The following is a 23,202-nucleotide window of genomic DNA, read 5'->3' as shown; positions in this document are numbered from 1 at the left end:
GCCAAGGCAGATGGATCACTTGGAGATTAAGACCAGCCTGGCCAACATGGTGAAACCCCATCTCTCCTAAAAATACAAAAATTAGCCAGGTGTGGTAGTGTGTGCCTGGGATCCCAGCTACTCGGGAGGTTGAGGCAGGGGAATCGCTTGAACCTGGGAGCCAGATGTTGCAGCGAGCCAAGGTCATGCCACTGCACTCCAGCCTGGGCGACAGAGCAAGATTCTGTATCAAAAAAAAAAAAAAAGAAAGAAAATGTTTGACAAAGGGTACAAAATCTCAGTTAGACAGGAGGAATAAGTGTTTTTTTTTAATTCGTTGCATAGCGTGGTTAATATAATTAATAATCATGTATTGTACATTTCAAAATTACCACAAGAGTAAATTTCAAATGTTTTCATCCCCAAAAATGATAAGTATTTGAGGTGATAGATATGTTAATTAACTTAATTATTCCACATTGTATTCATAAGTTATAACATTACTTTTTATCCCATAAATATATACAATTATGAATTGTCAATTTATAATAAAAGAACAAAGGAAAAGGACTAACGACAAATGGAAACAGTACTCTTCAGTAGAAAAGTACTTGTGAGACTCTTAAAAATCTTTCAATTATATTAAATAATAAAAATGTATGGTTCTTTTTTTAATGATTTACTGAAATTACCTATGACTTCACCCATTGAACCACAAATTAAGGTGCAAAAATATTAACTGCAAACAATTATTTTGTGTCAAGCACTCTGTTTACGACTTTATATAGAGTGTCTCACTTAGTTCTTATAACAATCCTGAGTTAGTCACTATTGTTAGCCCCATTTTACAGACGAAGAAACTGAAGCTCTCACGTAAACATACGTTTCCCTCCTAGAACGTAATAAGGGTTAAGAGAATTACTGTGTGCGAGATGAGAAGCAGAGAACGTGAGAGTTGAGATGAACTGAATTCAAATAGTCAACGAGGGTCTTCCAAATGACTCCGTCCCCTATTTTGTCATTAAAGCACTGAAGTAAAATGTGTCTCCATAAAGTTACAAATCACATGTCACGGGCAATCAAAGCTACTGTCAAATGATCAAAACTGCCAACACTACATTTGTTTGTGAGTCTTCTATGCCATCTCCAAGAAGAAATCAATTTTTAGGTAATGCTTAATTCTGACAACATTTTGTGAGGTCAGCCGATTTTAAATTATCTTTGACTCCTGGAAAAAGTGAGAACAAAGGTAAAAATGGGAAAAAGCGCTAGTTTCTCTAAACCTCATTTTAACCATCAATTGGCTATTCAAAACCATCAAACTTTTAAGCACAGTTGCTAACAATCAGCTAAGCTATTCGTGTGTGTTTGGGGATTTACGCCTTTCCTCTCTTTGTCATGGGCAAATAACCAGCTAGAAGAAGCAGAAAATGTCTGCAGCTTTGGAAAACAGTCCTCAAGCTCGTGAAATCCAAAGCTGACTGCAGCAACAATAGGAAATGTAATGCGATATTCTGTTCACAGAAGTGGGCACATTTGTCCAATATAATATAACACAAGTCCATTCATTTTCGTGTGGCAGCAAGCAAGTAACTTCATGAAAATTTAAATTTGTTTCTTCAATGGCTATAATGAATGGGCCCCCATAAAGAAAGTCTATGCAAATTCTATGCGAGCACAGATAAAAAGTAAACCTCCCAAAGTTTTGGGAAATTTTTCACCATCAGCTCCTTAAATTTTATTTCATGGATTAGTTACAGCCTAATCATTTATGAAAATATATGTAGCAAAATATCCCTCTATACTGTATACATTCCAAAACTTATCTTTATGGTTATTATTTCCCAAATGAAATACACTGAACGTATATGGAAAAAATATAGGTATTCCACAGTAAAGAAAGAATTAAAGAGAAATTTAATAATATGGATTTAAAAAGGAAAATCAATAACTTTTCTTGAGGCTTAAAGAGGCAATTTTATACAGGTGCTGACTTTTAAGAAGTCTATTTTTTCTTTAATAACCAACATCCTTCCCCCTCCTTTATATAAATTGCTTTTATTCCGAGTTAGAAGCTAAGAAGTATTACTTAGCAGGCATATTCTTTGGAAATAATGAACCTCTGTGGCTTACAGAGTATTTCTGGGTTTGTGTGAGTTTGTGCCCGTGTGTGCACATGTGTGATATTTGTACAGATAATCTCCGGGTACACTTTGTATTGAAATACATCAAACCAACCCAAATTGAATTCTAAAGACCAATATTATTCTTGGCATTATCTTACTAAAGAAGACAACTTACTAAAAGCCTGTATCCATAGCCGAGTATAATTTATCGGGAGTTTCCAGAGCTTTAAAATACTAATTCCAAATACTATTTCGTTTATTCTCAACAATTTCATCATTTTGAAAATTAACCGTCAAAAAAGTTGAACTGTAAATGATACTAGATTTAAATTATGCACGTGTTTTATCAGAATACGAATAGCAAAACATATTACAGAATTATAAATAGGTAAATTATCTTTGAAGAAGAATATATGTAAACTGAGAATAATCAATAATATGGCTTTAATTTTAAACGTTGAAAGCTTTACTATCTCTGCAACACTTCAGTCGTGTGTGTGTGTGTGTGTGTGTGCGCGCACACATAATTTCCCAGCCTTCTTGCCTTCTTTGCATTTCATAGACTTTTTCCATTTTTATACTACGTATTAAAAAGAAGCACTGTTTTTAGAGATTAACTATGTTCAGGAAAAAAAAAATCACAAAATTATTTTCTTGGTAATTATTAGCTTTACGCTTAACAAGTTTAAGGCATTGATGATTCAAACATTTGCCAAACATTCCCCATGGATTTGCCAAGCATCTGTGTTAACATCCCAAATAAGCTCCAGGGTTATAAAGTTATTTGCTCAGGTTTATTGGTTATATTCTTGCCCCTGAATAACTACTGCTGCTTGCCTTTTGCCTTGCTAGATGAGAAACTCAATTGTTGCAAGAGACAGACGACAAAACAGACAATTTATATAGGTAGATAAACCATAATATTCAAATTTATATCATTCACAGTTTTTACTTTCATACCTTCTTACCTCCAGTAAAAGAAACATAGAAATAGAAACACAAGAAAAGTCAAACTTGAGTATGGCTAATGTAAGTTCATTTTAGTATATTATTATCTTATAACATATTAAATATTTTAGGTGACATGTGCCTTAATTGAGACAGAAGCAAATATATTTTGTTTCTAGTGACAAAGTGAAAATAATCTCTTCTTCTTTTTTTTTTTTTTTTTTTTTTAGAGAATATCAGGTTGCTGGTGGTTTTAGTGAAAACTTGAAACATTTTGTATAAAGATCCCGTAACTTTAGCTGATCAGGAATATGAAGTCAAATTTTAAGAGGCTCTATAATCAGAATGCAGATGGCACCAACTAAAAGCAAAGTAATTAAAATAAGGCCTATGTCTCAATTCAGGCTCTTTATTTCTAGAGATCAGAACCTAATTTGTATTGATGACCTATCTGACTTTTCAGGAAGTAATGTACTGTTACAAATAAAAAGGTCTTAAAAGTGTGGCTTCGTATTATGAGATGCAACCTCCCTCCAATATTAAGACATTACATTATACAGGGCGAAATCTGTACAAAGTAATAAGCAGAACATTCCTCCTGCTTCTCTCCAATTAGCAAAAACAAATGTTCCCGAGTAATTTTAGGAAGAGATGTTAGTACTTACAGGTCAGCTAAGAGTCAGTCAATCCAAGAAAGGGAAAGCTAGACACATCTGATCACTCACATTAGGAGAGAAACTAGGTCTATTCTTGGGCTTCAACCCCTGTTAAAGTACAGCAAGGATGCTTTATTCTTTGCCTCAACAAGTCTTGGAATGTTTGGCTTCCAGGATGATTTTACATTACATTGGTGCTAGGCTGCAGATGTGGGGCTTTGGTATATGTGTTTGCATTTTTGTGTGTGTTTGAGAAAGCAGTTTCAGAAGGAGCTATGCACCAAAACCCTCCCACTAATAGTCTCCCACCCCCAGCTTTTGAAGAATCCCTTGTGTTTCTGCAACCCTTCCCTTTTTCCCTCTAAATGTGGTGCTGGGCCTCAGGAGGTCTTGACACACAAAGATTCTATCCAAGGCTGTCACTTGACTGACAGCAAAAAGGTTGCAGGAAAATGGACAGTGGTGTGTAGGTGGACATGGAAAAAGTAAAGAACTGAGCAGATTAAGTCAGAATACAGCAAGAGGAAGGTTCTCTTAGAGCTAGCCCACAGTGATTGTTAACCACGTGAAGTACTTATGTATAAGAGGCTTAAAGCTGGCTAATCTTATTCTTAATCTAAGTCAGATTTTTAAAACAAGTTCCCTATTTTATAAATAGATGGCTATCTATAACCCATGCATACACATATTGTAAAGTGCCAAAAGAAGTGTATTGCTAAAGAAAGCTAGAGGTGGGAAGACCCAAAGCACCCTGAAAATCCTCACTACTTTTGCAATTTGTTGTGATTTCTACCTGTGCAATGATTTCTGCATTGCAAATTTAGTTCACTCATTATGTTAACCAGGGTAACCTGTAAATAATACGGACACAACTAGGCATTTATCAGAGTATTTTAAATTGCAACAATGTGAATGAAAACTATACCAGTTTCAGATGAGAACATAATGAGACACAGAGGAAATGGGGCCAGCTTTCCTGAGCTGCAGCAAACTGACCATTTAATGGAACAGACTTGATTAATTTCCTGCCAATGTTCAATTACCTCTGATAGGTGTCTAATGTAATATAAATAGGCAGGTTGAAGTTGCAGCCATGGGACCTTACTCTTAATGTATGTTGGAATAGCTCTCATAATCACCTGTGTATGTTTTGGTTCCAATTTATTTTAAAGCAGAGCTGCAGGAGAGAAAGGTGATGGACATAAAGGGTGGTTCTATACATGTTAATCCTGAGTGTCAAAGAGAAGCATTAAATTTCAGGAGATAAATCCTGTAATATTTATAATGTACAAATATGTTATATTGCAGAAAAATTTATACTAAACTGGGACAACATAATCTGCAATTCAGCCAGAGATGGCTAAGGATGATCTTTCTTAAAAAGCTACTTTTAAGCTGGGCACGGTGGCTCAGGCCTGTAATCCCAGCACCTTGGGAGGCTGAGGCGGGCAGATCACCCGAGGTCAGGAGTTCGGGACCAGCCTGGCCAACATGGTGAAACTAAAATGCACAAATTATCTGGGTGTGGTGGCAGGCGACTGTAATCCCAGCTACTTGGGAGGCTGAGGCAGGATAATCTCTTGAACCTGGGAGGCGGAGGTTGCAGTGAGCTGAGATCGCACCATTGCACTCCAGCCTGGAGAACAAGAGTGAAACTTTGTCTCAAAAAAAAAAAAACTACTTTTATATAGAGCCACAGATTTAAATAATCGATAGTGTGGAAATATCATCCTCTATATTTTAATGCCTTATTTTTAACTCCTTCTGCAAAAGAAAAACCTGGGGTGCATATACGTATGGAGTTGAATATGAAGAAAAACAAATGGTTGAATGGAGATACTTTAAATGTCAGTTTGAATCAAATGATCCATTACTAACTGAATTTCTTTTTACCTTCTTACTTCAAATAACACATTGTTTGTCTGAATTAAGCCCATTTATTTGTGCAGAGATAGTCAAGGTCGAAGAGAAAGTGATTCCACATATCACTTTACACTGTAAAGTTGTATGACATATCTTTGTCTGTAGACTCCTGAGTTAACACTTATTTTAGATAAATTCTTCATTGTTTTTAAATGTAGTATGTCCAGAAAGTCCCCCCAAAATGTCAGTTTTAACCAAACCATATTTATAAATGTCACTTTGGTATTTCTATATTTAGAGAGTTTATGTTCAACTGATTTTAATAAGGTTTCACTAATTTTCAGTGGAGCCAAGTACTATAAAATTTAGGAAAAAAGCCTATACTATGTTTCTTGGATTTTTGACTGAGTTCCCTCTTTAGTCCATTTGAATAAATGGTCAGAAGGCATAATCTTTAGCAGGGAAAAGGCTATTCTTATTTACTAACTGGTATAAATGGTTAGATTAAAGAAATAAGATATAAATTTGATTTCAAAAGTAACATTTTCTTTATAAGTGCACTTACTGCATTATCTAAGCAAGCATTTAAAGGATTTGTACTATACATAAAGAAATGCATTAGCTGTCATTTTAGATATCCTTAGAATATTCAGAGATCTTTGAAATTACAAAATATATGTTTGGAACATAAGTGCTTTGTAAATGATTTAGATTATGATGGCGGAAGGAAAAGTTAGGTTTCCAAACTTACATTGTCATTATGTAACAAATCATAAATTCTGTTCATAGTCATATTATTTTCTTTCTGACAACATTGTATTGTAATTACACATCGTTTGTCAGAACACTATTGCAATACCTCTATAAATTGGTGCTCTGCTTGGACAATTATTTCTCTCTTAAGAGTGGCTAAAATGGCTGGTGGCTCATGCCTGTAAGCCCAACACTTTGAGAGGCCGAGGCAGGAGGATTGCTTGGGACCAGGAGTTGAAGAGTAGCCTGGGCAACACAGTAAGACCCCCATCTTTACAAAAAAATATTAAAACTGAGCAGGGCATGGTGGCATGTGCTTGTGGTCCCAGTTACTCAGGAGCCTGAGATAGGAGGATCGCTTGAGCCCTGGATGTAGAGGTTGCAGTGAGCCAAGATTGCACCACTGCAATCCGGTCAACCTGGGTGACACAGTGAGACTCTGTCTAAAAAATAAAAGTGGCTAAAAAAATTGTGTCAGCTTTATTTTATTCACACATATATCACACATATGCCACATATATTATTTGTTTTTCATCATAACACAGCTATAATTCCAAAGCTCTTTTGATAACCGCAACGTCACATGGCTATTAAATATTCAAGTGATTAATAGGTAAAATATTTAATAGCTGGGGCTTGCAGCTTTATATTGACATTTTGAGTTAGAATGAGTGAACCTCAGTTCAGAGGTGTTATACTGAAAGGTTTCAAGTAAAAAGCATTTTACACTTCTTTTGGGGAATGGCTTTCATGCCTAAAACATGAAATTGTTCTGATGTTTAACTCATTTTCTCAATGCAGCCAAAAAGAGATGCAAATTATCTCCTCTAATTTCTCCTCCAGAAGGACACATTGTCTCTGCAAAATGTTCCTGAGAGGGATCTAGAGTTATTACAGAACTGAACTGAGCATCTTGGCACATGCCTTCTCTATCTCTCCTCCTCCGTCTTGGGCCCCAGGAGGTGATAGGTCCCTGATAGTTTCTGGCCCCCACAACCCTATGTGGTGGATATCACATATGGTCATGACTAGAAAGAAATCTTTGTTGTTGTTGTTGAGGCAGAGTCTCACTCTGTCATCAGGTGGGAGGGCAGTGGCGCAATCTAGGCTCTCTACAATCTCTGCAATCTCTGCCTCCTGGGTTCAAGTGAATCTCCTGCCTCGGCCTCCCGAGTAGCTGGGATTACAGGCGGCCGCCACCATGCCCTGCTAATTTTTGTATTTTTAGTGGAGACAGGGTCTCACCATGTTGGCCAGGATGGTCTCGATCTTCTGACCTCTTCCTCATGTGGGATTTGGTACATAGCAGACATTGAAGAAATGTTTGTTAGAACGGAATAAACTTCAAGGACGCCATCAAATGAAGTTTTAGAAAAGTCTTGCTGCCTTGAGAACTGCAGCCTTCTTGTCTGCCCCTCCTCACCTCAGTGATGCAAGAGAGCCTACCATTCTAATTGATGTAACTCAGGAATGGAACACCAAACATCGTAAGTTCTCACTGATACGTGGGAACTAAGCTATGAGGATGCAAAGGTATAAGAATAATACAGTGGTCTTTGGGCACTTGGGGGGAAGATAGGAAGGGGTGAGGGATAAAAGACAACAAATATGGTGCCACATATACTGAGCCGGTGATGGGTGCACCACGGTCTCACAAACCTCCACTAAAGAACTTACTCACGTAGTCAAATATCACCTTTACCCCAACAACTTATAAAAAATTTAAAACAAACAAACAAAAAAGACCTCTTGCTTTGGCTTGCTCTCTCATCCTCTTGATCCATGAAGACCTGAGCTCTGCAGCCATTTTTTTTCCCACTCAGGTGTAAAGGGCTCAGAAGTGTCCTGCTTCTTATTTGCATAAGAAATAGCATCAAAGCCTTGACATCAAAGGATGAACTCTCCAGTTGGGTTTCCTGGGGGCTTCCGGAAGCCCACCAATTGTTGTGTCAAATTAGTATATTTAAGATGCAGTAGCTTGTGGTAGAAGCGTTTTCTAACAACGGTGGGATGGTGGGAATTTCATTAGGTAGAGCTTTGGTTATTCATTATCACTGGGTTGTGGGACTTTGGATTCCTCACACCTTCTTTCACACATTTTTTACACCATTCTATTTGAAGACAAGTATAGCATCTAGGTCACAATCCAGTGGAATTACCTAGGAATATAAGAGTTGGATGTCAGCTGTCATAAATCAACCATAAAAGAAGAGAAGAATTTAGAATTTATTTCTCTTCCCTACTCAGGAATTTATAAAATAAGGCATCTTTTTCTCATGGAGCACAAAAGGTAAATCACAGTGCTTGGTTTCCTTGTGGAAGGAACAATTCAAGTCGAACAAATGATTTCCCATTTCAAAATGTGAATACTTATTAATTAAATATTATTTTAGAGAAATAATAGCCAGGCATAGTGGCTCATGACTATAATCCCAGCACTTTAGGAGGATGAGGCAGGAGGATTGCTTGAGCCCAGGATTCTGAGACCAGCCTGGGTGACATGGTGAAACCCCATCTCTACTAAAAATACAAAAAATTAACTGGGTGTTGTGGCACACATCTGTAGTTCTAGGTATCCAGGAGGCTGAGGGGAGAGTACCACCTGAGCCTGGAGAGGGTGAGGCTGTGATGAGCCATAATCACACCACTGCGTTCTAGCCTGGGTGATCTGAGTGAGACGCTGTCTCATAAAAATAAAAAATAAAAAAAAAAAATGAGTAATAACAGCTGGCTACCACACACCAGGTACTATACCAGAAGCTCTGTACCATTTATTCAGTATTTAGAAGAATCATGTAATGTTAATGATCTATGATTTGTAAATGAGAAAAGCATATCTCAGAGAGGTCAAGTAACTTAAAGACACACAGCTAGAAAAAGCCCTGCTAAAATATCAAATCGGGGTTGTCTGAATTGAAAGTTCTGGTTCTCTAAAGATAACTCAGGGAGTCATTGGAGCATTATGGGCAGGTTCCATTTTATTCACAAAAAGTCCACCAGGATGCCTAGAAAAAGCAGAGTGGATTCATCTTATTCTCTCTGTCTCTCCAGTCATTCACAAACCCTCCTTATCACGGCCTATTTGTCTACAGGTCAAAGGCTCCTTTCTCTTTACTTTGGTGAAATTGACCCTCCACGCAGAGGTGGAAACCCTAGGATGCTTGGTGCTATTTACAAATGTGTTTTACAGATTAAAAACACCTCTGGAATTCAATCTTACTTCAATTCAGCATTTACAAGGTACTTTGTAGCTCAAACGTTTGTGGTAGGCACTGTGCAAAAAAAAAGTATATCATTGTTTTTGGATTATTCAATTACTATTTTTATTAAGTGTGTAAGCAGATATGTTTTGACGTATTTCTTAGTGGATTCAAAATAACCCCCAAATTTTACAGTAGTAAGAGACTTGTTTTACTCAAGAGTAAAGCAATTTTATTGTAAAATTAGGTGATTTTAGGTACTTTTTAAAGGTGTGATATTCCGTTGTATCCTTATGACTCCGTTGATGTGCTGTAAACAGTGTCCAACGTTTGAAAACTCCAGGATGTTTTCCTATAATGTGGGAGGTTTTCTGCATTGATGATGGACAAAGGCCACCATCATTTTTAAAATTGTGCCTTACTCTTCAAGGAATCGTATCTGCTGGGTTAGAACACCTTTTCTCTAGGTAGTCACAATGGACAGAGGAATTTTCAGCAGCTCATTTCTGATCTGCAGCCCAGAAGTGATTTAAAGAGGAAGTTATAGTTCAGTTTTTCCAAGTAAGCGTTTCCTGCTTCTTGGTCCTCCTGATTATCGGGCTGCTTTGGGGCCTGAACTAAAACATAGGAAGAAAAAAGGGGAAGTTAGTGAATGTACTCTAGCAAATGATGCCTTGCTTTAAGGCAGCTGTGTCTGGAAAGACTTTGTTTAATATTCAATGTGCATATCCTGGGGAAAAAAAATGGTACATGTTTTAGAAATTTTACTGTTGATAACAATGCAGGCAGTCAGTTTCCCATTTCAACCACAGATACATGCAACACTCAAGCTCCTGCAGAGAGGCAACCAGCATCTATTGTTTAAAAAGGTTTCAAAAAGAATTCGGATTGCTCTTTTCTCTTTTGAATCTGTGTGCCAAATGACAGGGACCAATATTCGTCTTCTTTTTCTGTAAAACTCAGAAAGACATGAAAGAACCTAGGAATGCATTTCTTAAAGGGATTTAGTGCAATTGTTTTAAATAATTTATGCACGCACACACACATACATATATCCCCCGAGTACATTTTTTTTTTTTTTTTTTTTTTTTTTTTTGCCTTTTTACTTGTGTGCAGTCAGTAACTACAATAACTGAAATCCACTTCTTTGGACTGTGACATTTAAGCAAATCTTGTATCTAGAAACCGAAATGCCCAGAGTCTCGCACAAGCTGTTCCTCTGGGCCACCAACTCACACAGCCGCCGCCCAGCGCCTCGGCACGCGCGCTCATCTTATGTAAAAGTAAAAGTTGCTCATGTAATTAGCTCGGCTCTGAGTTTGCATGAGAAACCAGCGCAGCTCTCGAGCCAAGGGGGAAAACACGATCTGCTGCGGAGCCCAATGACCTGAAACCGTAGCAGCGACTCGAGACCTGTCCTCTCCTCCACGCCGACCTACACCCCTCCCGCTTTATTTAGGATCTGCTTTTCCGAGAGCAGCCACTCAAGCAACCCCCGAAGGTTTGTTAGGAGTTTCTCCTTGAAACGCTTTCCGATTCCATCTTTTGAAATCCAGCAGGTGAGAGTCACGACAGACTCCGGGACCTCTTGAGCGCTGCCCGCAGCCCCACGGTAGGAGTAGTGCAGGAGACTTGGCGGTGGCTGGAAAGCTCGCCCAACCGCACGTACCACCTCTCTGCTGGGTTGCGGGTTGCGGGTTGCGGTCTTTGTCCGCTCGCCCTTCCTCCGGGGCCGCACACTCCCGCATCTGGCCGGCAGGTGGCGCGGTTGGCTCACGATGAGCTGCGGCCCGGGTTGGAGAGGGGCCTCCACCTCCCCGCGGCCGCCCGGCCGCCGGGACCCAGGCTCCCCGGGAAAACCCGGCCCTGCTCCGGAGGGAGTCAGAGGAGGGGCAGCCTGGGAAGAGGAAGGGAGGCCTCATCGCTAGGAATCCGTGCTTCTGCCAACGCCTGAGGAAATGCACCGAGTGGCGTTGGGGACTGGTCCCTGGGACACCGGCTGCGCTGCCGTCGCCGGATCGCTCTTAGGTGGCTGAGTCCACGGCTCGGGCATCGGGGGACAGACCACAGCCCGATGGTGCCAGTGCCCCCGGGGCCGGAGCAGCCGGGAGGGGCTGTGCGGGTCCTCCTGCTCGCCGTCGTCTCCCGGGGCAGGGAGGGCTGTCCCGGCTAGGTTGGAGCGGGGATTCGCAGCAGCCGCTCCGGGCAACTTCCCAGTCCCTGTCTGCCTTGTCTGTGCAGCTGCAGGTCCCCGCACCCACACTTAAGCCTTTCGCTTCTACCCCCACCGCTCCCGGACAGCCCAGGCCCGGTTCCAGGGACTCCCCCCGCCGCTGCCCCCGGGAAATCCACAATTGGTTCCTGCAGCCCAAGGCCCTGTCGGGGCGTCCTGGGCCCTGGGCGAGGTCCACGGCGTGTGCACAGGGGACGGGGCCAGCGGGGACTTCCTTACTGCTAGAAAGTCATTCCTTCAGTCTCTGGAGACAGTGACGGAGCCCTGCGGCGGGCTGGAAGTTGGGGACCGACTAGGTTCCCGCTCTCCAAGCATCTGGGGAGCCAGGGAAGAAGCAAGTCATGGAGCCACAAAACTCCCCTCAAAGAGCATTTCAGAGGGGGAAGCGCCATAAAGACAAAACAGGGCAAGGCGGCAGAGGGTGGCGGTGGCAGGCGCGCGTGTGCAGCTCAGCCTGGGCGCGCTGGACGCAGACAAGTCGACCCTCCTAAAGAAGCAACCGCAGAGGGACAGATCAAGTTAGACTTCTTTTATTTCAATAAAAGAGCGTTTTCCTCCATTTCAAACTGCCCGTGGTGGGAGAAAAGGTTGCCAACCTCTTCTCTGGCTCCCCTCGGTCAATTCCAAGCTTTTCGAAGCTCCCTCCGCCGTCCAGGGGCTCGACCTTCGAGGTGACGTGGGGGATCCCGCTGGCTCCCTCCGGCAGGCGGGGGCGGGGACCCGGCAGTGCTCGCCCCCTCGAGCCCCGGGAGACCTCGCGCCCCGCGGAGCCTGGAGGGGGCGGAACCCTGGGGCGGGCCCTACGCGGTGAAGGCGGGGCCTCGGCTATCCCGTCTGCGCCGCCATTGGCCGCGGGCCCCGGACTGGCGGGCTCACGTCACCGGCCGGGCCCGCCCCCTTGGCAATGTCTTCAGCCCGCTGCTCTCCTAACTTAAGCATTTATTCCACTGGGATAGAAGCGGCAGGAGCAGCGTTGGCACCGGCGAACCATGGCTGGGATTTTCTATTTCGCCCTCTTTTCGTGTCTCTTCGGGATTTGCGACGCTGTCACCGGTTCCAGGGTGTACCCCGCTAATGAAGGTAAGAGCGGGACGGCCTTTCTGTGGTCGGGGACAGCGAGGGGCCATCGCGGGTGAGGGGTCCTCAAGAGCGCAGGGCCAGGTGGTGCGGGGGGAGCCCGGCGTGAGCAGTGCGTCCCGATTCGGGAGAAGAGGACCGGGGCGAGGGGCTTGGCGAAGGGGCAGCGGGGAACTGCAGGGCAGCTTGCCCCGAGGCCGTGACCCGTGCACGCGGCGGGTCTGTCCAAGTTTGTAACGAAAGGCCAAAGTTTATCAGCATCCGCCAGCGAGGCCCGCTCGAGGCGCCCCGAGGGGATGCACGGGAGGCAACGCCAGGATTTGGAAAAAAAAAAAAAAAAAAAAATTACAAGAACCACGTCCTCTCCGGAGCCAGCCCGGGGCGAGGGGAAAACGCAGCCTGGAGCACAGTGAAGCCTTGGTGCTCCCGGGTTCTAGCGAAAGCCTTTCCAGCTCTGGTTTCTGCAAAGTTTCCCGAGCCCTGCGCTTCTCGGGACCGGGCTGCGGGGCCTGCTCCGCAGCGCAGCCGTCGTGGCGCTGCTCGTCAGGCGCCAGTGACCTGGTTTCTAGCACCTGGAGTCAGACACCTTTCTCCTCACCAAGCCCAGCGCCCCGAGGGTGCCATTGCGGGCCTGAGGGGCCCGGGCTCTTCACCCCGCAGACTTGGGGAACCCGCCGGCAAGTTGAACGCAGTCGAGTTTTAGCTTTTCGCCCCAGAATTGCACACTGTTTAGAGCTAACGTGCGGGATCGACGGGACCCGTCTGGGTGCTCAGTTTTCTGTACATCCGTTCGGACGTGCTGGGAGGATTGTATGTGCCTGTGTGTCTGTGTCGGGAGATGGGGCGGCGGGGGGGCGGGGGCGGTGATCATTTAGATACTGAGAAACCCAGGGAGAGGCGAACGGTGTGTGTGTGTGTGTGTGTGTGTGTGCGCGCGCGCGCGCGCGCATGCATGTATGTGTGTGTGCATGTCTGCGTGTGTGTGCATGTCTGCGTGTGTGTGCTTGTGTGTGTGCGCGCGCGCGTGCAACTGCGTATATGTAGGTGCGCGAATGCCTGGGTGGAAGCGGACGCGGAGGATTGTATGTCTGTTTGCAAATGTCCTGAGTGTGTGCGCGTGTGTTCGAGTGTATGCTCGTGCTGTGTTCCAGAGTATGCTCGTACATCGGCCTGCGTGCATCTAGTCTTACATCTGTCTCTCATTCTTCTCCTTTCCGGCATCCATCTATCCATACGTCCGTCCATCCGTCTATCCATCCATTTCTGCATCCATCCATCTCTCTGTGCATCCATCCGTCCGTCTGTCCATGCATCCATCCATAATGCATCCAGCTATATATCTGTCCGTCCGTCCGTCCATCCGTCCCTCCATCCGTCCGTCCATCCAGCCATCCATCCATCCATCCATCCATCCATTCATCTTACCATCTCTCCAGACATCCGTCCATCCATCCCTGTGCACTCTATCGTTTTCTCTGTTCCGAAGGAGGGAGCCAAAAACCAACTTAGCTCAGCCGGTACCCGGAGCTCTCCGGAGAGACGGAGGCTCTGAGAGATTTATACACCTGCCCACAGACGTCGCTTGGGAGGAAAGGGGCGCTCTCTCACCCTCTGGGTCTCCCCTATCTTTCTGACGTGGCTTCTGGTGGTTCTGGTGCCATCTCGGCCGCCGCCGCCCCTCGGTCCCTAGGGTTATTCATTCTCCTGAGCGGAATCGTTGATCCCGCGTTCTCCTGGCCACTTCACACACTTGTTAGGACGTCCCCTGAGACCTCTCTCGCCCCAGATGTAGAGACTGTTTGCTTTCTTTCTTTTTTTTAAACCCCCCCCCCCCCACTTTTTTTTTCTTTTAGGAGAAAAACTTAGGAGCCCAAGACAAAAAGGCGCTGAGAGCCCTAGGCTCCTGTTGAAGGGGAGGGAGGGATGTCTGTTCCCCTCCCCTCCCCCATCTCCCCCATCTCCCCCTTAAAAATTAATTCACTTTGTTGCTTTCTATTCCCATCACGTTTCCTTTTCTCCCTTTTACCCTCCCTTTCTACTCCCTCCCTTTTTTTGTAAATTGGGTCTTATTGTTTCCTTTGTGTCCCTAATCCACCTTACATAAATCCAAATGGATGTAGCGGGCCTTTCTCTAGGGACAGAGAGGAGAGAATGGTTGCGGTGGTGGGGGTGGGGGAGGGAAGGGGGTGGGTTGCGGTGGTGGGGGTGGGGGAGGGAAGGGGGTGGGAACTCCAGGCAGGAGCGACCCAGGGAAGGCTCTACATTTTAAAATCATTAACAGACCCCAGGAATTCAGACTCCCCGGGAAAACTAGGGAAAAGAGACTGATTTTTAACTCCATTGACTTTGAGGTGTAATGAGAGGGAAAGTGGGCAGAATCCAGGGGCCTGGGGGTAAGCTTGAGAGTTGGGGTGCGCATGAGCACAGAGGAAGGCTTCCCATTCCCACCCCTCCCCCAGCCTGAGGAGCCAGCCTGGCTGATCAAATTAATAACCCAGTGTTTTCCTTTGAGGTGGGCCTTTCGACACCCAGGACTGCAGATCTCGGTGGGAAAGAGAGGTTTTGAATTCATTGCGTCCTTTTGGATGTTCCCCTTACCTAGCGCTGTTCTAGCCTGAGCGGGGGACCGCAGCTCGGTAGGCTGTCCTCCCTTCCCCCCAAGCTTTGACGCACTCTTAGGTGTAGCACAAGCACACTAAAGCGGTTAGGCAGCACTCCATACCTAAAATTCAAGCCAGTGATATCCTAGGGGTGGAAGACGAGTCTCTGATTGTCCCCAACACATCTTGAGAAAGAGAGACTACTTGAGGTACATTTGCATTCTGATTCTGCACGTCTGGCATTCCCTCTTTCTGAAACTTTGATATTTAAAAAAACAGCGGATACCATATTCATGGACTATTTACTTGGTTGTGGAGGGGAAAATGTTAGGGAGAGCCTTTGCCTGACCCTTTGGATAGGATACTCTCTGATAGAAGAGAGAATTCACTTGTGGCTCTGTCACCCTGATGAGTTATGTGGTCATCTGAAACTTGCAAAAACAAATAATTCTGGTAGATACCAGACAGAGATGAATGCAGATTTAGCTCTGGAGTGCAACTGCTCTGCATAGATGTATTTATCTTTTTGAATTGTACTTCAGATTCTCTATTCATCCTTTTTAGAAAAATGAATCAAGTGAGTCCTAGGATGGAATTTTAAATGCTAAGCAAGTTAAATAAATAAGAACCTGCAGATTTAAAGAGGGGGAGAAGATCAAATGAGTAATGATTATTTACATAAGTGAGCCCAAGTTTACGTTTTGATCAGTGTTGGATATGCGTGCCCTCAGCACATATGGAAACGCTCAAGCAAATGGTTTTTGTGTTACTGGCTTTTTGCAATTGGAAATTAATCTATTTTTCTTTTGTTTTTTGTTTTGTTTTGTTTTTTGCAGTTACCTTACTGGATTCCAGATCTGTTCAGGGAGAACTTGGGTGGATAGCAAGCCCTCTGGAAGGAGGGGTAAGTCCTGAGTTGCTCTCTGATCCAAAGGGTAAAAGAGGAGTGATTAGTAACTTTCTGAGAGTCCTAATGGCTTGATTCTTGTTGATTGTGGTGAGGGGGTCAGATTTCCGCTGTGGCCTATGAAGTGAATTACGCTTTGTTGGAGAAATCCTATACTCCCTTTGGATAGCTCTGTCATGGAAGAACTAGAAGCCAAAAGGGCAGAAAGGGGTTTCAAAATTAGGAGATTGGTGGAGGCATAGACTTAGATGCCTATTTAAAACTAAAATACCGACAGGAAATATGATCCGGGGACCAAATTAGAATTTATGCCTATTACTGTGATGGCCGTGAAGTCCTGACAGGGTTAATTTAAGAGCAATTGTCCTGCTTCCAGATGAAAAAAAAAGAATAAATAAAGATACGAGAGAGAAGACATTTCTAATTGTACCTGCATGAACTGCAGGAAGGCTCTGTACCTTGCTCTCACTCTTAAGTCAGCTGCTGTTCTCTTGCACACTGGGAGACAGTCACGTGAACTTGTGTCAGAAAAACCCCAAGCTTGTGCATTCATGGTGCTAAATATGAAAAGTTTAAGTGTCTATAACCTTGAAGAATCTTTGGGGATTGAGTAGGCTGGATTATAAAGTCTGAAGAAAGCATCACTTCATTTCTTCTCAAATTTATAACACTTGTCATTGCTGCCTCCATCTTACCAGGTCAATGGCCACGTTCTCCTACTCCCCCTAAATCACCAGTCAGAATGAATCAGCTTTGGAAAGAAAACAGTACAACATGTAACTGACTTCTGCCAAACTGAAATAACTCTCGAATCCTTTAAAAATTAAACAAATCATCCTACCTTCACAGGCTTGATAGTTTTGGGCCGAGTCAATTGATTAAAAACAATGGGGGTGAAAGATTAGGAGTCTTTACTAGGCAAAAACTGTAATTCTAGAACCTGGCATGGGCTCCACACTGGTCCATTGAATAAAGATTGAAGGATTTTAAAATAAAGATTCATAGAGTCTGTTATCAAGGACATATTTCAGAACTAAGACCAAGCAAGAAAATAGCCATGAAAATGGAGAATTTTAGGCTGTCTTGTTGCAAACAAATTTTGTAATCCACCTGAAATAAAACAGATTGCCCTGTCTTCCTATTTTTCTGCCTGAACTTGACTGTCATTGGTTTGTTCTCTGCTGAAAAATTCCAGTCTGCCCTTAAAACCATCTTTTTAAAGGAGGGAGGAGTGATTGACAGGCCTCTGGCAGTGTAGACAGGCTGTATTCACCACTGATTGCAGGCAATTGCCCTCATCCTTTGAATGTGAAGAAAGGTACAGCTTTATCTTGGTGAGAGTCAGACTCATTGTTAATCCTATACCCTGGAAAGGTCACTGATTGAGGCGAGGCTTTCCCAGGCTATATGTACCAGGGATATTGCTTGGTAGGTTAAAATGTATTAGAACTGCTGGTAAAATTGAGGATGGAAAGTATCAGTACTTGTAGTAATAAATTTAATCAGCCTCATTTTTCTTACTGGTTGCTTTTAAGTTTGAAGAGAATATACATCTAATGAAATTTTGAACCTGACTTGTTTCACTAAATATATGTGTGAGCTATATGAAAGCAAGGACTGACACATTTTAGGGTACAGTCCATAGTCTATCTAGTTTCTAGAAAGCTTTTATTGCAATTTAATGTGCTGCAGACATCTTCTTCTTCTTCTTCTTCTTCTTCTTCTTCTTCTTCTTCTTCTTCTTCTTCTTTCTTCTTTCTTCTTCTTCTTCTTTCTTCTTCTTCTTCTTCTGCTCCTCCTCCTCCTCCTCCTCCTCCTCCTCCTCCAGAGCTGCTGAAAGAGCACCTGGTCACTTTTTCTAGACACAAAACTTATTTTGGTTGTCTTCAAGTCTATTTAAAACTATGCAGAGCTGATTGTATACAACCGAGTACTTTTCATGGGCTGGATATAGGCAGGTTTTTTCTTTTTCTTAAATATTAGGCATGTAACATTTTAAGCATTATTGTAAGATAAATGAAATTTTATTTGTATATAAAAGAATTAGTCGTTGCAAAATACATAGTAGCCACTGAGAAATTGTGTCAAGTTATAAAGTTTAATTAATCTCTAGATTTTATAATTGATGACTTTTTCAGGCATAGAGCAAAGGGATGAATTGGATATCTATCAGTGAGGAATGGATTGATTGTCTTTAGAAAGTTCTTTCTAGCTGAGAGTAAAAGCATATGGAGTCTTGATCATTCTAAAATCTCTGCTTGCAGTTAGGACATTTAATGTCTTTATTCACTGTTAACTTGAGATAGTAATTTGGTCTGATAATGACATTTATTTCTTGTTGTTGTTATGTTTAAAAAGTAAAAAACAAACTTGATTTGACAATATCACCCAGGAAAATATAAATTAGAGTCAGAGACAATCCATTGTTTGTCTATAAGAACAACTAAGCAAGACATGAGAGTTAGGGAAAGTGATGGCTCCTGATAACATCGTTGTAGCAAAAAGCTACTTTCTTGGTAATATTCACTTACAAGAGTACATTGAGTTGCTGACACTGATTGTGAAATATAAAACTAAGGGAGGATTTGTCACTATTCTGGTGAATTGATCAATGTGGTTAGACAATTAAGTTCAGACTGAAAAGTTCATATTAGACCTGAATTATCCTGCATGAACTCTGTAGAGATAGTCTATGTGCCTTCATTGATAAATGTGTTTTTCCATATTCCCATTGTTCTGAGAAGAGAAGCATGCTGAGTAGGTTTTTTTGAAGATGGGAATCTATTTTTGGATTTACATGAATTTCCTAAAATAAGTAAATTACTGGTGATTTTATTGCTTACTGGATAAAAAGAAATTTTCATCACCACAGGGCACTTACCCCTCCTAGTTTCAACTTTTATAATGGTAGCAAATGAAAAGGATACAGAATTTTATGGCTTATGGTCCTTCACATAGTAACATTTCCATCCATTAAGAGTTTTCCAGTGCATAGTTGGGAAACCCGTTAAAAGATGCATTAATGATTCTATGTACTTCATTGGACTGCATGGAGCTTTAAGTGGAGCTATCACAGAATACAATTTTTTTAAAAACTATCTTTTGTTCCTTCTAATTATATTCATATGTTTGTTAGATACTTCAGCTGATTTATAACAGATCTATATCAATGCGTTACTGTAGATGTTAATGAAAAATTTGAGGCTGCCTAGCAGTCTAGTAGGATCCCCAAAAGTTTTGCTGCTTTTAGGCTTATGTTTAAAAGCTATAATGACAGTGAAATGATTACTTTAGTCACAGTGAATTCTGCTGAATTCAAGTTGTCCTACCATTAGATTCTTTGTGTTAGGAAGTAGAATGCAAAGAAAATGGTACTATCTCCTTTCATTTTCTTGGGCCTTCAGTCATAAATACCACTTGCTATTTTATTTTTAATGTTCATGGAAGAGTTAGAAGCAAAGCATGTCTGTTTTCTAGTTTTGTTATTTGTCTATGTTTTAAAAATGAGAACATGTACACATTTTTTAATTGAATACACACTCTTGAAAAGTTGTCTACTATTATAAATGATAGCATATTTGAGAAATCCAGCCATAAAATTTACTCTCTGTCTTCCTAGGATTACTGAAACCAGAATGGTGGGATTTTCTTTTCCCCTGTAAAGAGTAGTGAGGGTGCCAAAAAAATCAATTGCCTTTTTTTTTTTTTTTTTTAAGGTATTAGAGAGCAAAGTTCTGACAGGAGCACTACTAATTAACTGATAATTGTCTTCCTTTGGCAAGCTCTACTCTTCCTGCCCTTAATTTGCAGGTCTCTGCTCAGTGGTTGAAACAATACACATACTAGTTTTTCATTTATAAGTAAATTTGAACTGTTGCCACTTGAAATTGTAGCTGTTGTAATAGGTGAATTTGAGGTTGTTGGACCACCACAAGGAACCGCTGAGAACTCACAAGCAGTAAATCCACCATTGCCTCTGGATTTCAGGCAAAAGATTGAAACAATTAAAAAAACAAACAAAAAAAACACTTCCTCCATAAAATATTATCTTATCTCCCATAAGATCCTTTATTAGTGATGATGGGTGCTCAGTAGTTTGCTTCATTATTCAAAGGAAAATGATCACAGGTGTCCTATGAGAATAAAATGGGATTGACAAATCACTGCATGTTGAAACTTTGTAGTTGATACATCTGCTTTGGATCTTTGCAGTGGGAGGAAGTGAGTATCATGGATGAAAAAAATACACCAATCCGAACCTACCAAGTGTGCAATGTGATGGAACCCAGCCAGAATAACTGGCTACGAACTGATTGGATCACCCGAGAAGGGGCTCAGAGGGTATATATTGAGATTAAATTCACCTTGAGGGACTGCAACAGTCTTCCGGGCGTCATGGGGACTTGCAAGGAGACGTTTAACCTGTACTACTATGAATCAGACAACGACAAAGAGCGTTTCATCAGAGAGAACCAGTTTGTCAAAATTGACACCATTGCTGCTGATGAGAGCTTCACCCAAGTGGACATTGGTGACAGAATCATGAAGCTGAACACCGAGATCCGGGATGTAGGGCCATTAAGCAAAAAGGGGTTTTACCTGGCTTTTCAGGATGTGGGGGCCTGCATCGCCCTGGTATCAGTCCGTGTGTTCTATAAAAAGTGTCCACTCACAGTCCGCAATCTGGCCCAGTTTCCCGACACCATCACAGGGGCTGATACGTCTTCCCTGGTGGAAGTTCGAGGCTCCTGTGTCAACAACTCAGAAGAGAAGGATGTGCCAAAAATGTACTGTGGGGCAGATGGTGAATGGCTGGTACCCATTGGCAACTGTCTATGCAACGCTGGGCATGAGGAGCGGAGCGGAGAATGCCAAGGTAAGAGGGTCCATATTGTAGTTTTTTCATTGGGGCTTAGTGCAAGTAATTAAATCAGAGATGAGACTAAATGGAGTAAAGCCGGTAATTAGCAGCCCCTGTGGGATGTGGTGGGACATAGGGGTCTAATGAGTAAGTGCTATAGCTCCAGGTGGCAAAGCTAAGACGTTTCTAATACTGACAAAATAAATGATGCTGGTGTAATCAGCAGAAAGCCAAACACATTTACTAACAGGCACTTAGATCTGAACTGGCTTGATGCGCCCTCTGAAATGTAAATGAACAAGCTGAAGAAACAGCCTTGATTGATCCTTACTTAAGGAGGGCAGACACATTTTTGAGCCATAGTTTTCCTGTCTACGGACTTGGTAAAATGACAAAGATTGTAAATATCTCCCATCTTCTGCACATGTGCGTGAATGATCTAAATGTGAAATTAGGATTAAGTTGTTCCAGTTCCCGCCCACTGATTAAAATCGAGTGAAGAAAGTCCATTTTTTCTTTCTGCCTTGTGGACCGGTGGAGATGCCACCCAACGAAGTGGAGGCATTGCTTCAAGTACATTCTGTTCTCTGAGCACCCACTGATGGGTTCTCTAAATGAAATCAATCTTGATGAAAGACCTCTTTATTTCTCTTAGGAGGTGATAATAAAGCAAGCAAGAGTCTTCTTATTTGATCCGTGGTCAGAAGCAATAGCAAATTGGGTCACAATTTGCTATTGATTTCAGTTATTGAGTTTTTGAAGAAATCTATGTATTTTTATCATGTTAATTACTACTTACCATATTACTAAGTTAATTTTTTTTTCTCATCTAAGGTTCAATGTATGCAATTTATTCTTGCCTTTTACCCCTTCCTGACAGAATGCTGGGGAGTATATAAAGTCCCTTGCTCTACAGAGGCTTTGTATCTGAGTAAGAGATGAGAGTAATTCCTATTTATACGGACTGTTTGTCATGTATTTAATAAGACTTAAGAATGTCTTTTATTCTAAGTTTTTGTCTTGTTTGGTATTTGTTTTTATAATAGTAGTTATCAATAGTCTGCGGCTGCCAATCCTGTTATGGTTACTACTAAATAGTTAGAATGTAATTCTGGTTTCATCTATGAAACAATCAGATTTATCTTTTCTCTGGGTAATTGTTGAGCTGTAGATGGCATTGCCACATGGTTCATCTGATTTGGTGATTAAACAGCCTGAAATAACTGACTGCCAAACAATTTGTCTGGCATTTCAACCATCTTAATGACAGGGTGGGATTAACTATGGGGTAATTCACTTGATTGACTGAAAATCCAGTTATAACCTAAAGAAAATTGCGTTTTTGGTGATTTGGTGTCATAAAGTTACGCGTTACTCCTTTCATAGTTTACACTTTTCTGAAGTGGCATTCCTGCTTAGCTATAGTATTTCTAGGAGTAACTAACAGTCAATGTTCTTTCATTTTGTTGTAAATAGAATAAAGAGTGGCTGTCTTTTCTGTTGATTCAGAGTTAAAAATTTTTTTAAAAAAGGAAAATATGTAAATTTAAAAGTTTACAAGTTGGAATTCAAGGATTTTTAAAATGAAGATTAATGCCTCGATTTTTTGTTTGCTCTCGACTTAGCAACTGCTAGATAAGCTGTACCGAATTGATACTCCAAAGTATATTCCGGTATTAATATAAGAAAATATGTGAGTGCATTGTTGCTGGCACCTAAATTACTATGATCATAGCAGGAACAGTGAAATGAGCAGGGCAATGACATGCCGTCACATTTCAGAGTAAATTATTCTGCCTTTTCCGTTTTGTAAGACAGGACCTGCACATCTTCACGTCAAGATTCTTATATATATTTTAAGTAAAACAACACTGGCTTCCATTTCCTGCTAAAATGTTCACTCTCAGGGTTAGCACATCTTCGTGTATCTAATGTCATTGATTTTCCATTGTCACAGAGCCCGGTAACTCATACATTGCTATGTTGTGAAACTCCTTGA

At 42.0% G+C, this 23,202-nt stretch overlaps 1 protein-coding gene across 3 annotated transcripts in view; it reads left to right on the top strand.

Annotated features, from left to right (window-relative positions):
• Positions 1-11,061: 11,061 nt before the first annotated feature.
• Positions 11,062-23,202, top strand: part of LOC105481290 (EPH receptor A4) — a 154,486-nt gene continuing 142,345 nt past the window's right edge. For 2 of the 3 annotated variants that reach the window (XM_011740798.3, XM_024792698.2), the window contains exons 1-4: positions 11,063-11,084; positions 12,715-12,838; positions 16,272-16,339; positions 20,555-21,218. In XM_011740798.3, the coding sequence (XP_011739100.2) occupies positions 12,748-12,838; positions 16,272-16,339; positions 20,555-21,218 (823 nt within the window). In that variant the 5' untranslated portion in view covers positions 11,063-11,084; positions 12,715-12,747. Of the gene's footprint in view, positions 11,085-12,714; positions 12,839-16,271; positions 16,340-20,554; positions 21,219-23,202 lie in introns of all 3 variants that reach the window. The other variant, XM_011740799.2, reaches the window with a different exon arrangement.

The sequence above is a fragment of the Macaca nemestrina genome, chromosome 11, assembly GCF_043159975.1.
Source record: "Macaca nemestrina isolate mMacNem1 chromosome 11, mMacNem.hap1, whole genome shotgun sequence".
NCBI lineage: Eukaryota > Metazoa > Chordata > Mammalia > Primates > Cercopithecidae > Macaca > Macaca nemestrina.
Note: the sequence above shows the minus strand (reverse complement) of the source record. Positions and strands in the feature narration are given on the sequence as shown.